The sequence below is a fragment of the Coregonus lavaretus genome, assembly GCF_964263955.1.
Source record: "Coregonus lavaretus genome assembly, contig: HAP1_SCAFFOLD_2079, whole genome shotgun sequence".
Taxonomy (NCBI): Eukaryota; Metazoa; Chordata; class Actinopteri; order Salmoniformes; family Salmonidae; genus Coregonus; species Coregonus lavaretus.
This window is the reverse complement of record NW_028158470.1, coordinates 46,532-63,291: the sequence shown is the minus strand read 5'-3', so window position 1 is coordinate 63,291 and position 16,760 is coordinate 46,532. Positions and strand designations below refer to the sequence as shown.

The 16,760-nt window shown below is 43.3% G+C and overlaps 1 protein-coding gene across 1 annotated transcript; it reads right to left on the bottom strand.

The window, feature by feature from the left end:
- Positions 1–2,675: 2,675 nt before the first annotated feature.
- LOC311123994 (tripartite motif-containing protein 16-like) lies at positions 2,676–15,157 on the bottom strand. The gene is made up of 6 exons (XM_084198217.1): positions 14,492–15,157; positions 12,674–12,769; positions 4,839–5,072; positions 4,569–4,728; positions 4,384–4,443; positions 2,676–4,147 (listed from the first exon to the last, which is right to left on the bottom strand). The coding sequence occupies exons 1-6, from the start codon at positions 15,086–15,088 to the stop codon at positions 3,636–3,638; spliced, it is 1,659 nt and encodes a 552-aa protein (XP_084054343.1). The 5' UTR covers positions 15,089–15,157; the 3' UTR covers positions 2,676–3,635.
- Between the last annotated feature and the right edge of the window lie 1,603 nt (positions 15,158–16,760).

Sequence of the window (16,760 nt, the reverse complement as noted above, 5' to 3'; positions counted from 1 at the left end):
ATTTAATATCAAATCTAAAATGCTGGAGTATAGAGCCAAATTCAACGTTTAATAAATTAAAAAACCAAGGGTGGGTCAAAATTATTCCCATAATGTAGAAGTTTCAGTATATTAGGAACTGCTTCCTATAAAGCTATGTGGAGTATAATGTAGCTGGATATTGTAAAGTCATACACACAATTATATTACTTCTTATTGACATTCAACCTGGGAATGAAAATTTAAGCAATTAATGTACAAACATGTCTAAAACAAATCCTGCAACAAAGGACCAGGTGTGAATGTTCTGGGGGGTCTAAGTCTACCCCTAACCAGTTTGAATACACTGTTTGATTTCACCCCCAGACCCCAAAAGACACCCCATTCAAAACAGTTTCAACAGCCCCCCACCCGATGCAACTCAATATTAAGAAGGCATACAGTCAGTGTACAGACCAATGCACTACCCCCAGGATCACAACAAGCCCCTCACACATTGGACCACACACACACAATGTGAATGGAAATATATTATTATATTTTTATATATTACAATCACAAGAAAGGGTGTTGGTTATTTTAGTTTTCCAAGTAACATTTCTTGGACATGTCCTTACTTTAAAAATAAGCATGTTTGGTCTTGTTTGAATCAGCCTAATTCTCTGGTTATAAATAAAATAACCATGATTGGCAGACTGTTTAATTCACATCTCTGGCTATTAATAGATTGTGGAACTATGAAAAATAGGGAATAATGTTCCCAACACACCCACCTCACAGTTCCTACACAGACCCTGAGGCACCATGCAGGTCTGACACCAGAGGAGGCTGGTGGGAGGAGCTATAGGAGGACGGGCTCATTGCAATGACTGGAATGGAATCAATGGAACGTATCAAACACAAAACATATGAAACCACATGTTTGACTGAGTTCCATTTATTCCATTCCAGACATCACAATGAGCCTGTCCTGCTATAGCTCCTCCCACCAGACTCCACTGCCTGACAACCATTCTATTGTCTTGAGGACTTTACAACCATTTGGTCTGATCAAAGAGCAGGACACCCTTTCAAATAGATACATCCTCTCAGCCTTGATGACTAAACTAATCAAAGACTAACACACACACACACACACACCACAGTAATCTGATCATGGTGACTCCACAGTAATAACATTTATAACTCATAAGTCACCAGGTGTGATTTACCTTTTGACAGATGAAACCCTACATCAACTACTAATGACTTATGGGAGGAAGTGAGCATTTCACATATTAAGATGTAATACAAGGATACATCCTTTGTGTGTTGTACTTAGTCAATTGAAAATGTGCTTAAAGTTTTGAAAAAACAGCCTTTTTGATGATCTGTTTTGAGTTTTGTATTAAGAGTTGTGAGATTTTACCACATACTTGTGAAAATAGTACAAAAGTGATTATAAAATCTATAATACATGGATACTTCCTTAAATGTACTTATTTTGTGTTATGCAATTATGTTATTGAAACAGAATAAGTCTAATGAGAGAATAAATAAGTCAAGTCCAACCATTACCTCTCTCCTCTTTCACATCCCTCTATCATCACTCCATGGGTGTGTCCCAATAATCTCTCCTTCCTCCTGAAGTGTATCATTCCTTCACTACTCCTCTCAAATGTAAAAACATTGGATTGGTGTTGGCATGGGGTAGAGGGAGTTTACATATACCAGTCATTTCCTTTGAAATACATGAAGGGAAGTGGACAAGTTCACACTTAGAAAGGAGATAATAGTTCCAAACCCCATGTGTCCTGATAACTACAGGAATGAAACCATATTGAGGTTGTCTGCTTTCTATACAGTTTGATGGGAGAGAGAGAGACAGAGAGAGAGAGAGAGAGAGAGAGAAAGAGAGAGAGCGAGAGAGAGAGAGAGAGAGAGAGAGAGGACATCAGGTAAAGTTATGGAGATGAGGGAATACGTGTGCAGAAAGAAACCCTCCAGAATGGTTAACCCCAGTTAGGCCCAGTATGGACTATCAATACAAGTGACCATTTAGAATGTGACCCAGTTCAATGGGTCTTAACAGAACTGGGGGATGTCAGCCATGAAGTTGTCTAAACACAACTGGAATATAATTTGTTTGTGATTAATTGTTAATGGGTTTTCCATTAGGAACAGAGTGGGAAAACCTAACACAACAACACACATAAAACACAACCAATAAAAACAAAGGGGGAGGAAACCACTAAAGTCATTACCATATTGTCATTTTCTAATGACAGGGAGAAAACATGTACAATCTAGAAGACTACTTTAGATCAGGTCAGAAGAAGCCTAGTGCACTGAGCAGGGAACAGGGTGTCATTTGGGCCAGAGACAGTAACTCCTGTATGGAAATCTTCATTCTAATGACAGTGAGCAAATCTCCCATCTCCACCCTATTCCATATGTAGTGCACTACTTTAGATCTGGTCAGAAGTAGCTTAGTGCACTACGTAGGGAACAGGGTGTCATTTGGGCCAGAGTCAGTAACTCCCCTGGGTATGAATTCTCTCTCTATCTTATCTGTCTTCTATATTATGTTCTCCTCTCCTCCTCTCTTCTCTCCTCTATTCACTCTATTCTATCATCCACACCACATGCCAGCTTCAACACAATCCATTTACAAGTTAAAGACACACCTTGGAATAAATAGCAAAGGAAAACTACTACTAGATGGATTTTTTATTTCCCATCACCATGAATCATATTTAATAACTGAACAGTAGCAGACCTAACTTCATCTGTTCCTGACTCTGGGTAGTGTATTAAAAAGACCATCAATCTCCAATGATATTAAAGGACAATTCTGAACATTACTGATATACTGAGTGGCAAGTCAAGATAGCTGATGTTTTTATTGTTGGTTTAATATCACCACCTGCTGGACAGGTTTAATGTTGCTTGACTGAGCAGTATCGGAGTATAAATTATACCAATCTCCATTGAACATGCTTTTTAGTCTAGGACTAGGCTTCATCTGTGTCCGGGAAACCGGCCCATATAGTTCAATTAGCAAGTAAGTAACACTACCTGTTCCATGATACTGAGGACAATGACATTGAGACAGAGAACCAATTGAGAAAACATATCAATGGTTCTGAATGACAACCAACATACATTAACAGCATACATCATGATTAATGTAAATGTATAAGATTAAAACGTTGCACTTAAAAAAATATGAATGCATTACATTTTAATTCATAACATCTTCTGTAGATCAAATCAATCAAATCATTGTACATAAAAACAGAGCAGAATGAATCATCACATCTGGGGACCATCACCACCAGCATGACTAGTATCTATGTGGACCCTACTACAGTTTAACCAGCTCAGCTATAGACTACACCAGCATGACTAGTATCTATGTGGACCCTACTACAGTTTAACCAGCTCAGCTATAGACTACACCAGCATGACTAGTATCTATGTGGACCCTACTACAGTTTAACCAGCTCAGCTATAGACTACACCAGCATGACTAGTATCTATGTGGACCCTACTACAGTTTAACCAGCTCAGCTATAGACTACACCAGCATGACTAGTATCTATGTGGACCCTACTACAGTTTAACCAGCTCAGCTATAGACTACACCAGCATGACTAGTATCTATGTGGACCCTACTACAGTTTAACCAGCTCAGCAGTACCATAGAGCCAAAACCCAGGATAGAGGGGCTGAGTGAATGTGGTCTGGACTCTGTGGAGGAGGGTCATTGTGTCAGAGACACTGTAGAAGGACAGAGTACCTGCCTTGTGATCCAGGTACACTCCTACTCTGGAGGACTGAGGGACTGATACTTCAATCACAACATTATTGTGTCTGAACCAATAACCACCACTATTACACAGTAAACTCCAGGACTTGTCATTCGCTCCAAATCCACCACCTGTCTCTGTTCTGCTGATGTCTTTATATGAGACTGCTGTAACAACCCACTCCCCACTCCACTCCACCTCCCAGTAACAGCATCCAGACAGACCCTCTCTACACAGAACCTGGTAGTAGTTGGTGAATCTGTCTGGATGAACAGGATATCGTTGGACTTGGTCTGTATAGGTCACCTTTCTGTTCCCTTCAGACAGAGAGAGGAGTGTGTGTGCTGTGTTTGGGTCCAGTGTGAGCTGACAGGAATCTGGGAGAAGAGCAGAGCAGAGACCAATGAGGGGAGTTAGAACAATAAGTGAAGTCAGATACTGTATCTACCCTGTCTTTGATTAGAGCACAGCAGAGATCAAATCAGAGAAATATGAGGAGTCAGATAGATACCCAGTCTTTGATTAGATCTACTATTGCTATATATTTCTAGAGGGATTGTTAGGAGTGTCAGTAAAAAGAGACTGTTAGTTACTTCAGAATAAAGAGACTCACATTGTAAGAACTGTTCTCTGGTCTTGGGCTCTGGAGGCAGTACAACATCCACTATATTCACTACAGACACACAAACACATTCACAGAGAGAGGGAATGTTATCATCATACCATATTCCACATGTATATGACTAGCAGGGAACTTTCAATGGTCTAAAGTTGATGTTCTTATTATTTTCAACACACCTGTAGTGGAGATCTTGGTCCATTCTCCTTTAAGGACGTCTTCTAGTTTCTCTCTCAGCTCAGACACAGTCTTACTCACATCTCCAAAGTACTGAAGAGGACGGACAACGATGCTGGGTAAGTCTGAAGATACACTGGTACCGGAGAGAGACTGATAACTCTGGAGAGAGAGAGAGAGAGAGAGAGAGAGAGAGAGAGAGTGAGAGGGAGCAGAACCAAATGATTGAGAGTTTTAATTTCATATCACATGTATCAAGGCAGTTTAGTTACCTGGAGGAAATGGATGTGATCCTCTGTGTGTGAGAGCTGCTCCAGCTCAGTGCTTCTCTTCCTCAGCTCAGCTATCTCCTGCTCCAGTTGCTCCAGGAGTCCTTCAGCTTGACTCACTTGAGCCTTCTCTTGGGCTCTGATCAGCTCCTTCACCTCAGAGCGCCTTCTCTCAATGGAGCGGATCAGCTCAGTAAAGATCTTATCACTGTCCACCACTGCTGCCTGTGCAGAGCTCTGTTAAGAGAGAGAGAGAGAGAGAGACTTGTCTTACTTTAATGAGCCATCCTCATTACACTAACACCCCAACCCTAAAAGCACATTGCGTGCCACCACAACCTCTACACAATCACATTATCCAGTACCCAACACCACAGTACAATACACCATCCAGCACCACATTCCAACCGTCCATCCAACCCCTCCTCTCCAGCCGTACAGACAGCCCCCCTGAGCCCCCATACCTCCTGAAACATCTCCACACTGTTGATCATTTTGTACAACTCAAACTCAACCCTAAGGCGTCAACAGTAATGGCATTACCCTGGCAACACAGAAAAAACATGATGAACAGTCTGTCATTGCAGAAAACGGACACCCCTCCCCAACTCCCAGGTCAACCCGAGCCAACCAGCTATTGGTGTCCAGGGCTCCATGTAATACCCTCCACTGGAGGACCCCTGACCTTTCCAGCACTGGGAGCTTATAGAGCACCCTCCACCTATACCCTGCCATGCTCTCAGCCCCCACAACCCCCTGCCACTGATGCCCCTTCACTCCCGCTAAGCTCCTGATGTGTCTAACCTTGACACTGAGGGTGTACAGCACCTTACCCCCCACCTCCTCAAACTCCCCCAGGCTCAGAGTGTTAAAAGTCAGTAAGTCCTCCGGACTCTCCTGCCAGTCCCCAGTCTCTGCTGTCACTTGCAGTGGTGGAAACGGTGGTGGCCCCTCCTCAGGCTGCTCCAGCCCCCTCCTCACTGGGTCAGGCAGAGCCTCCTGGACCTCCCCCATGACTCTCTCCAGCAGCCTAAGAGACGTTTGTCCCGCCTGCTGTGCCGACTCTTGGGGGGTTTTCCACCCCCCCGCAGCCGCAGGTCTGCTAGTCTCCTGATGCCTGCTGCCATTAAAGGTCCCTGCAGGATGGCTGAATGAGTGGACCTCAACAGGATCAGTGGGTTGTGGAAGATGGGCTCCTCCCATACCCATGGCCCAGGTGCCACACCCCCCTCTCCTGTGGACCTCAACAGGACCAGACACTTGGGAGATGAGCCACCTCCACTTCGTCAGCCTCGACACCACCGCTTGTGACACTCCTTCCCAGTTCTTCCTATCCCAACCCTCCGAGCCCAGATACACCCCAAGCATCTTGAGCCACTCACAGCCCCACTGCAACCCCCCTGGAAGCTGCGGAGGTGCCCTGTCCCTCCATGCCCCACATAACAGAGCCTCACTCTTGCCCCAGTTTACCTAAGCAGAAGACGCCCCCTCGTACACCCTCAAACTATTCTCCAGGGCCTGTAGGTTCTGCTCATCCCTAACCAACACAGACGTCATCAGCGTATGCTGACACTGCTATGCCTGTCCCCAACCCTATGCCTGGCTCCCACACTCCCTGTAGCCTCCTGCGTAGCAGGCCCAGAAAGGGCTCAATAACAAGAGTGTATAGCTGCCCTGACAGAGGGCATCCCTGGTGAATGCCCCTCCCTACCCAGACTGGCCTACTGAGCCCTCCCCACACCTTGACCATACATGAAGCCCCAGCGTACAGCATTTGAACACAGGCCACAAAATTCTCCCCACAACCAAAACAACACATTGAACAGATATTCATGGTCCACCCTATCAAAGGCATTCTCCTGATTATGAACAGATTGTCTGTGTTTGAGCGTCCTGGTACACAGTACGTTTGGTCCTTGTGTACAAAAGAGTCCAGGTGGGACTTCAGTCTGTTAACGAGGACCTTGGTAAAGACCTTATAGTCCAAACAGAGCAATGCCACAGGCCTCCAGTTCTTTATGTCGCTCAAATCCCTATTTTGGGTAGGAGAGTCAAAGCCTCCCGTCTACAGCTTAGCGACAGCTCCCCCACCCCGACGCACTCACACAACACACGTCCTGTAAAATAATTCCCCAGAACTTTTTATAAAAATCCACAGGCAGACCGTCTGAGAGACAGCAGCTGAGAGTTTGTGAAAGGCCAGGGAAATGTCTATTTGATTTATCTGTGACAGAGAGAGTTTGGAAAGGTCTGTGAGCAGAACCTGAGAAAACCCAGGATAATAATAATAATAATAATAATAATATGGCATTTAGCAGACGCTTTTATCCAAAGCGACTTACAGTCATGTGCATACATTTTTACATATGGGTGGTCCCGGGGATCGAACCCACTACCCTGGCATTACAAGCACCATGCTCTACAAATTGAGCTACAGTGGACCACAGAGTTCTGCCCTCTATAAATCAGAGTACAACTCCACAGCCTCATCTCCTCACAACAGAAGTTACCCACCCATCAGGCTCCCTCATCTCCCCACAACAGAAGTTACCCACCCATCAGGCTCCCTCATCTCCCCACAACAGAAGTTACCCACCCATCAGGCTCCCTCATCTCCCCCACAACAGAAGTTACCCACCCATCAGGCTCCCTCATCTCCCCACAACAGAAGTTACCCACCCATCAGGCTCCCTCATCTCCCCACAACAGAAGTTACCCACCCATCAGACAAACATAAAACAATGGATTTCCCCACTGACTGAAAACCTGAATCTGTGCTTTCCCTACATCCCATCACTGACTGAGAGACTCAAACTCCCCCTTCTGCTGTCCCCACCTCTCCCAAAAGCCTTGGAAGCTTGAGCAAAAAGTGACATCTTGTAAGAGCTTTACATGGAATTTCCAATAGGACACCTGCCTGGGCCCTGGTGAAACAGAGAACTGAGCCATGTACTATAATATAATAGAATATGCCATTTTGCAGACACTTTTATCCAAAGCGACTTACAGTCATGCGTGCATATATATATATATATATATTTTTGTGTATTGTTGGTCCCGGGGATCGAACACACTACCCTGGCGTTACAAGCGCCGTGCTGCAGTTGCTAAATAATTCCAATAGATGGCAGCATAAGACCACAAATGACATTTCAGAAGATTTGTTTAGTTCTCTCCCTGGATACACCACCACTCCCCCTCACAGGAAATCTCCTGCCTGAGCTTTTTACTGTCCCTTTCCACACTGCTAACGCAAGAGGAAGGACTGAAAACACATTACTGTGAAGTAATATAATGATGATTCATGTTTATTATTACCTGTTTTTATGGTCATGTTTTAAAATTACACCTCATTACTATAACGATTATTAAAAAGCGCGAACATTAATTCAGTCACCTCTGGTCGACAAAAATGTATTTTTCTAGTACATTCATTGTCAAATTCATCAAACAGCACAGAGCCACTCTGCCTTCTCGAACAAGTAGCCAACTCAACAAGCCGCGCAAAAAGCTTGTGCCGTCAGCGGCAGCGAGCACTCTGCCTTCTAGCACAAGCGAGGGGCATGTTGAGGTACATTTTCTAACCGCGATGGTTGCATGATTTATTGGTGGGCTGGAATATATGAGATATTAAGATGATGTCATAATGCATGTTTACTAGGGTTGAGGTTAGCACATCTGACTAGTGATTATTTGGCTGGGGTTCAATACCTGCTAGAGTTAATATTTTGTTGCTCTCCCAAAAGCAACACAGGCCTAATACGAGATATAAAGCTAACTGTAAAGTAATGAGTGACCTTTTTAGAAAATCATAGGACATAGTCTTTGGTTGCATGCTATTTTATGCTTGTAGCCTATAACTGATGCTTTGTGGTCTTATGCAGCCATCTATTGGAAATATTTAGCAATTCAAAGTTATTAATTCACGTAAAGACATTGGTGAGGCAGCTGAGAAATAAAGTGTATTTTTTGTATTAATTCTGGAGATCAGTCTCAAACCTGCCCCACCTATGACATGCCAATTGCTGGACTTTCACATAGAGGTTACTAGGTCACACCCAGTTCAAACCACATTTAAAAAATAAAACAAATGTGTTGTTTATCAAGTGTTCTGCCTTGCAATAATACCTATAATAAAATGACTAATAAATGTTACATAGGTTTTATTAAAAAAATAACAATAAATGCTATTTAGTACTATAATGGTATTTACTAACATAAAATTATTACTAAAATAGTTTCTAAACGTGTTCTAGGCTACCCTACCCTAGAATTAGGGTTAGGGGTTAGAGTTAAGGCTAAAATAGGTTATAAGTAGGGTTAGAGTTTCTGTATAGCACTTTGTGACATCTGCTGATGTAAAAATGACTTTATAAACACATTTGATTGATTGATTGATTGTTAGGTTTAGGGTATTTAAAGCAAAAAAAAAATGAATAGGTTTATAGCTCTCTTGCTCCTCCCTGTGGCCTTCTGTGGGTACTACATACCTCATTCACGACACTTGCTAGGCTCATTATCTGAGGTAGCAACTGTGTCAGATCTATAAATCAATGAGCTACACCTATCCATTTAGTTTACAACTCAGTGAACCTGCGCAGCATTCGCTCAATTCAATGCCTACGAACTTACAGATGTCGACGCATATCAAATTACCCAGCAGTAATATATAAACAATAAATGTAAAAAAAACATTTTTTAAGGTTATTTCTTAATTGAAAAAATGTATTCTGGCTGTTTAAATCGGCCACATCTTGAAAAAGAGGACAGATATGCGTTTTGTTTAGGTTATACACCTTTTTCTGAAATAAAATATGATTAACCATGACCAGAAAATTTTAATTGTTTTAATTGCTATGCGCCAACCATATGTAGCACTGTGGGTCACCACAACATGTACCCAGGTGAACAGTGAGTTTGCTCACCAAGTAGTCATAACCTTGTTAATAATAAGTTACCTGAGGTGAAGCTACAATGTTAATACGGGCTGGTCTCATTACATACAATAGTGAAGCTGGCATTGTGACGCAGAACAATGGGCTGGGAATATAACTTTCATTAGGCGAGTTGGTGCCACAGAGCTCAATACAACTAATAGGAGCTGGCAGGGTGAAACATGCCCTATTATTTCTAAACTACGGCAAGCATCTGGGACATATTGTAATATTATGAAACTGGGCTCCATGGCGGATGCAATGAAGTAGTTTTATCAAAAAAATGTGTTAAAAATGTATTGTGTCCAGCCTAGTCCTAGCTCCCGCTGCCGGCTGGTCGCGCTTGTCTGCACTAGCATTATGCCCTACATCCCCACACTAGAAACACCCAAAACTATCTGTGCTAGAAAACCCTGCGTTCCACCCTTCCCCTGCGTAACCTTGAAGATTGTTAAGAAATAAACATTGGTCTACGAAAAGAGACAACATGTTTAACGGACTACACTTGCCACCCAGCCGAGAGCACACGAAAACCACTTGCAAAATTACCAAAACGAACCAACTACTTGCGGTCTGTTCGTAAGTAATAAACGGAGGCAGATTAGCCACCACAACTCTTGTCGAAAGAGGAGAAATCTGCACCAACACACCCCTCACAAAAATCCCACTCGCAACAAGACAAACCTATTTCATTAACACAACCACCGCCTTGTTCATTCTGGATGCAGATGTTCCGCTCCAACCTGTTCGCCGACCATGAGCAAAACTTCCTCCACACCTTTCTCCGGAACGCACCCGAAGCGACAGCGTTTCTTCTCCACTCGGTTGAGGCCATCATGCCGCCCTAACAAACTACCCCTACTCCCCCCTCAACTCTAAATGATAAACAGTGGAAACCAATAAACAAACCCTCCACCATGAGAAAATAAATTCAGAAAATACGCAAGAACCAAAAGAAAAAAGAATAGTAGCCCTCCTCACGAACCACAAAACTCTCACACAACCAACTTCTTCTTCTATGATATAATGGCGGTCCACAAACCAACGTTAAAGGTGCATGCCGCCACCTACTGTGCTGGAGTGTGTGGTCAATCACGGTTTCCAACATTTCTAAATCCTCCTACCCAACTCAGTACTTCTGAGAAAATAAAGAAGAGCCCTACTAACTTCTAATAGACCCTCCCCCATCCCCAAAATCCCTTCCAAACCCCCCCAACCCCATCCAACCTCAATGACCCTACACTTCAATCTTTCCCTCTCTTCAACATACTTACAACAATATAACAACACATGCTCCACGAGTGACGAGTTCAATGTACAATGTTCTAAGCGCAATCGAGAAAACACCACCTCTTCCTTCCTAATCTGACCTTTGAATCTTGGTCCATCGACCTTTCTGTAAAACTGTCAACTATTCCTATAAATGCCGGCCCTTGTGCTCAGAGTACCATCTCTTCTGTCACACATCTATCAAAATGTCTCTGATCTTACATTTTGCCTCACCTCTACCCAGTGGAACATTAATATGAATTATATCTAGTTTCAAACCTCTTTTAGCTAACTGGTCTACAATTTCATTCCCTTCCACACCAGAATGTGCTGAGACCCAGCAGAATCTCACTACTACACCCATTCTCTCAATTCTCCATAATATCATTAATACCTCCAATAGCAGGTAACTCCTATTAGATTTACCAGATGATTACCACTGCCTCAGCATACGACACCTTTACGTTCCATTTCTGCGGTATAGTTGATAACCATTGCTATGAACTCTAAGAAGCTAACTTTACTAAAGCATATATCACTCGTTGGCCTATCCCTCTGTGCTGGCACAGATCTACTGCTCACAGGGATCCTCTCAGGATCTCTCACCCTTGACCCATCCTCCTCTACTTTCTTCACTGCCTCAGCATATGACACCTTCTGCACTACTCTGACTCTAGCCACCTCAACCTGCCTCTCTCGCACCGGACACTTCCAATCCCCAGCAACATGGGCATCCCAACAGTTGACACACACAACTTTATCCACCGAAACTACACAATCCTCTATCCCATGCCCTCCTGCACACTTCCCACATCTTGGAATCTCCCTCCTACAAACTGCTGCAACATGACCATAAACGTTGCACCTGAATCAGTGCAGTGGATTGGCCACAAAAGCTCTAACAGGATAACTGATATATCCTAACATGACTTTATCGGGTAAAGACTCAAAACTCAAAAGGACTGACAGTGATTCCTCTGTTTCACCACGCTCACCACCGGGTCTGCGTCCCACCAAATGGTGGGCATCACAAACACCAGCAGTCTTCAACCTTAATTGCTCCACTTCAACACTTAACGCTACCCCAGAAATCACTCCTTTCAATGGTGCCCTGTTCCTAAGAGCAAAGCAAGAAACAGATCTTGACCCAAGTTGCGTGACACGGAGCGCCCACTCCCTCTGGTCAGAAGAAACACAAACAAATATCACAAGTCCACTACAGGTTACCTTCACTGATTCAACTGCACCCTACTCCTTTCCCACCCACCCTGAAACAACAAATGGATCTGCCAAAAGGTATGGATCCACTTTCTCCAAAAATGTAACTCCTACTGCACCAGATTCTTCTTTATCATGTCCATTGATGCCAGGCTCTGGCTCTGAGCTCTTCACCACACCTTCTACCTCACTTAACTCTCCCTCATTCATTTCCATTTCACCTCCAGAACTCGGTCTGGCGAATGGCTCACTCTGTTTGCACTTGAATTATAACATGTGAAATGTCTCTATTCCTTTGAACATTTTGTGAGTGTAATGTTTACTGTTCATTTCTGGTGGTGATAGGGGCCCCTCTCCCTCTCTCTGACTGGAGGAGATAAGTGAAATGGTGTGTCTCCTCTGGTCAACAATACTCACCTTGAGAGACTCCACAGCCTGTTGGAGCTCCTTCAGCTCCTTCTCTCTCTCCTGGAATCTCTGCTGGACCTTCTGCTGACTCATCCCCAGCTGCCTCTGTGGAGAATCACTCTTCAATGAGCTATCAAGCTTTATTTGTCCAGTAGATCAATAGTATAGTAATGGGACATAGGGCCCATAGAAGATAGGGATTAATATGTTGAGGAAGTGTCTGTGTGAAATTTTATTATTATTAAGTTGTTATGTGAATGATTATAGTTTTAACAGTGCACAAAACAGGGGAGCTGATTGGGTGTTTGATAACGAATGATAATGGTGTTTGATAACGAATGATAATGATGTTTGATAACAACTGATAATGGTGTTTGACTTTAGAAAATGGTGATACATTTGGAGACTCTGGGTTAACATATCTATATACTCAAGGTTTGTGTTCATATTTGTTCTGCCGTGGATTGATTTCACTTGAATGATCTCATATTCAAACAGCTTTAGTTCCTACTGTACAGGGCTTGTGAAAGTATTCAGCCCCCTTGGCATTTTTCCTATTTTGTTGCCTTACAACCTGGAATTAAAATGGATTTTTTGTGGGTTTGTATCATTTGATTTACACAACATGCCTAATACTTTGAAGATGCAAACTATTTTTGTGTGTGAAACAAACAAGAAATAAGACAAAAAAAAAACAGAACTTGAGCGTGCATAACTATTCACCCCCCCAAAGTCAATACTTTGTAGAGCCACCTTTTGCAGCAATTACAGCTGCAAGTCTCTTGGGGTATGTCTCTATAAGCTTGGCACATCTAGCCACTGGCAAAACTGCTCCAGCTCCTTCAAGTTGGATGGGTTCCTCTGGTGTACAGCAATCTTTAAGTCATACCACAGATTCTCAATTGGATTGACGTCTTGGCTTTGACTAGGCCATTCCAAGACATTTAAATGTTTCCCCTTAAATCACTTGAGAGTTGCTTTAGCAGTATGCTTAGGGTCATTGTCCTGCTGGAAGGTGAACCTCTGTCCCAGTCTCAAATCTCTGGAAGACTGAAACAGGTTTCCCTCAAGAATTTCCCTGTATTTAGCGCCATTCATCATTCCTTCAATTCTGACCAGTTTCCCAGTCCCTGCTGATGAAAACATCCCCACAGCATGATGCTGCCACCACCTTGCTTCACTGTGGGGATGGTGTTCTCGGGGTGATGAGAGGTGTTGGGTTTGCGCCAGACATAGCGTTTTTCTTGATGGCCAAAAAGCTCAAGTTGAGTCTCATCTGACCAGAGTACCTTCTTTCATATGTTTGGGGAGTCTCCCACATGCCTTTTAGCGAACACCAAACGTGTGGTAATGCCTTTTTTCTGGCCGCTCTTCCGTAAAGGCCAGCTCTGTGGAGTGTACGGCTTAAAGTGGTCCTATGGACAGATACCCCAATCTACGCTGTGGAACTTTGCAGCTCCTTCAGGGTTATAGTTGGTCTCTGTTGCTTCTCTGATTAATGCCCTCCTTGCCTGGTCTGTGAGTTTTGATGGGCGGCCCTCTCTTGGCATGTTTAATGTGGTGCCATATTCATATGCACATACCACTTTTCCGGTATTTATTTTTTAGAATTATTTGAAACAAGTTTTTTTTTTTTCATTCCACTTCACCAATTTTGACTATTTTGTGTATGTCCATTACATGAAATCCAAATAAAAATCAATTTAAATTACAGGTTGTAATCAACAAAATAGGAAAAACGCCAAGGGCGGTGAATACTTTTGCAAGGCACTGTATCTTTAATTCTTTGTTTATCAGACAGTCACCAACAAGTTGTTCTGGTCTTACCTGTTTCTCAGTCCTCTCTGCTGCAGCTGACACTGTCTCATGGCCTTTATGTTCATCCATTGTACACAGATAACAGATACACTGTTGATCGGTACGACAGAAAACCTCCAGCAGTTTGTCATGATGAGAGCAGATCTTCTCCTGTAGTTGTGCGGTGGCTTTGACGAGCTTGTGCTTCTTCAAAGCATGAGATTCATAGTGAGATTGGAGGTGAGTCTCACAGTAAGAAGCCAAACACGTCAGACAGGACATGAGGGCTTTCCGCTTTCTGGTCCCAGTGCAGACATCACACGCCACATCTCCAGGTCCAGCATAGCACAGAGCAGGAGGGGGAGCAGCCTGGAGTCCTGTCTTCTTCAGTTTCTCCACCACTTCAGCCAACATGTTATTTTTCCTCAGATTAGGCCTTGGAGTGAAGGTCTGTCTGCACTGAGGACAGCTATAGACCCCTTTCAGAACATCCTGATCCCAGCAGCCCTCAATATAGCTCCTACAGTAACTGTGTCCACAGTGGATGGTGACTGGTTCCTTCAGTAGATCCAGACAGACAGAACAACAGAACTGGTCCTGGTCCAGCAGAACTCCCTGCTGAGCCATTTGGACGGTTGTTCACTCTCACACAGACAGACGACACAGAGAATCAGATCAGTTTCGTTTCCTCAGAAGACAGTTTGTGGCAGGGGGATGGACTTCCTGGTTCTGTCAGAGGGGTGGGGTTAAAAGGAGGGAGGGAGGGGTTAGAAGAAGGGAGGAAGAGAGAGAGGAACTGCATGCAACAGGAAGAGGGAGACAAATAGTTTTGTTCCTAGGTTAGAGGCCTTAACATGGAACAAATGAAATAATGAATCTTAAAATGTGAGTTGTTAGAATATATAAAGGGTAACAGTTTCTATGAAGTACATATGTATAATTATTTTAATGACCTTTATAATGCCTTATAATACACTTACTTGTTTAAATTAAGCAATAAGGCCTGAGGAGGTGTGGTATATGGCCAATTTACAGTACCACAGCTAAGAGCTGTTCTTAGGCACGACGCAACGCGGATTGAGAATTATAGAACACTTTCAAAAATCAAATCACATTTTATTGGACGCATACATATATTCAGCAGATGTTATTGTGGGTGTAGCGAAATGCTTGTGTTCCTGGCTCCAACAGTGCAGTAATAACTTACAATACACAACAATACACACTAATCTAAAAAGTAAAGGAATGGAATTAAGAAATATAAAAAGATTAGGACGAGCAATGTTGGAGTCCGGAGTGTGTGTGTATATACAGTGGGGGAAAAAAGTATTTAGTCAGCCACCAATTGTGCAAGTTCTCCCACTTAAAAAGATGAGAGAGGCCTGTAATTTTCATCATAGGTACACGTCAACTATGACAGACAAAATGAGATTTTTTATCTCCAGAAAATCACATTGTAGGATTTTTTATTAATTGATTTGCAAATTATGGTGGAAAATAAGTATTTGGTCAATAACAAAAGTTTATCAATACTTTGTTATATACCCTTTGTTGGCAATGACACAGGTCAAACGTTTTCTGTAAATCTTCACAAGGTTTTCACACACTGTTGCTGGTATTTTGGCCCATTCCTCCATGCAGATCACCTCTAGAGCAGTGATGTTTTGGGGCTGTCGCTGGGCAACACGGACTTTCAACTCCCTCCAAAGATTTTCTATGGGGTTGAGATCTGGAGACTGGCTAGGCCACTCCAGGACCTTGAAATGCTTCTTACGAAGCCACTCCTTCGTTGCCCGGGCGGTGTGTTTGGGATAATTGTCATGCTGAAAGACCCAGCCATGTTTCATCATCAATGCCCTTGCTGATGGAAGGAGGTTTTCACTCAAAATCTCACGATACATGGCCCCATTCATTCTTTCCTTTACACGGATCAGTCGTCCTGGTCCCTTTGCAGAAAAACAGCCCCAAAGCATGATGTTTCCACCCCCATGCTTCACAGTAGGTATGGTGTTCTTTGGATGCAACTCAGCATTCGTTGTCCTCCAAACACGACGAGTTGAGTTTTTACCAAAAAGTTATAATTTGGTTTCATCTGACCATATGACATTCTCCCAATCCTCTTCTGGATCATCCAAATGCACTCTAGCAAACTTCAGACGGGCCTGGACATGTACTGGCTTAAGCAGGGGGACACGTCTGGCACTGCAGGATTTTAGTCCCTGGCGGCGTAGTGTGTTACTGATGGTAGGCTTTGTTACTTTGGTCCCAGCTCTCTGCAGGTCATTCACTAGGTCCCCCC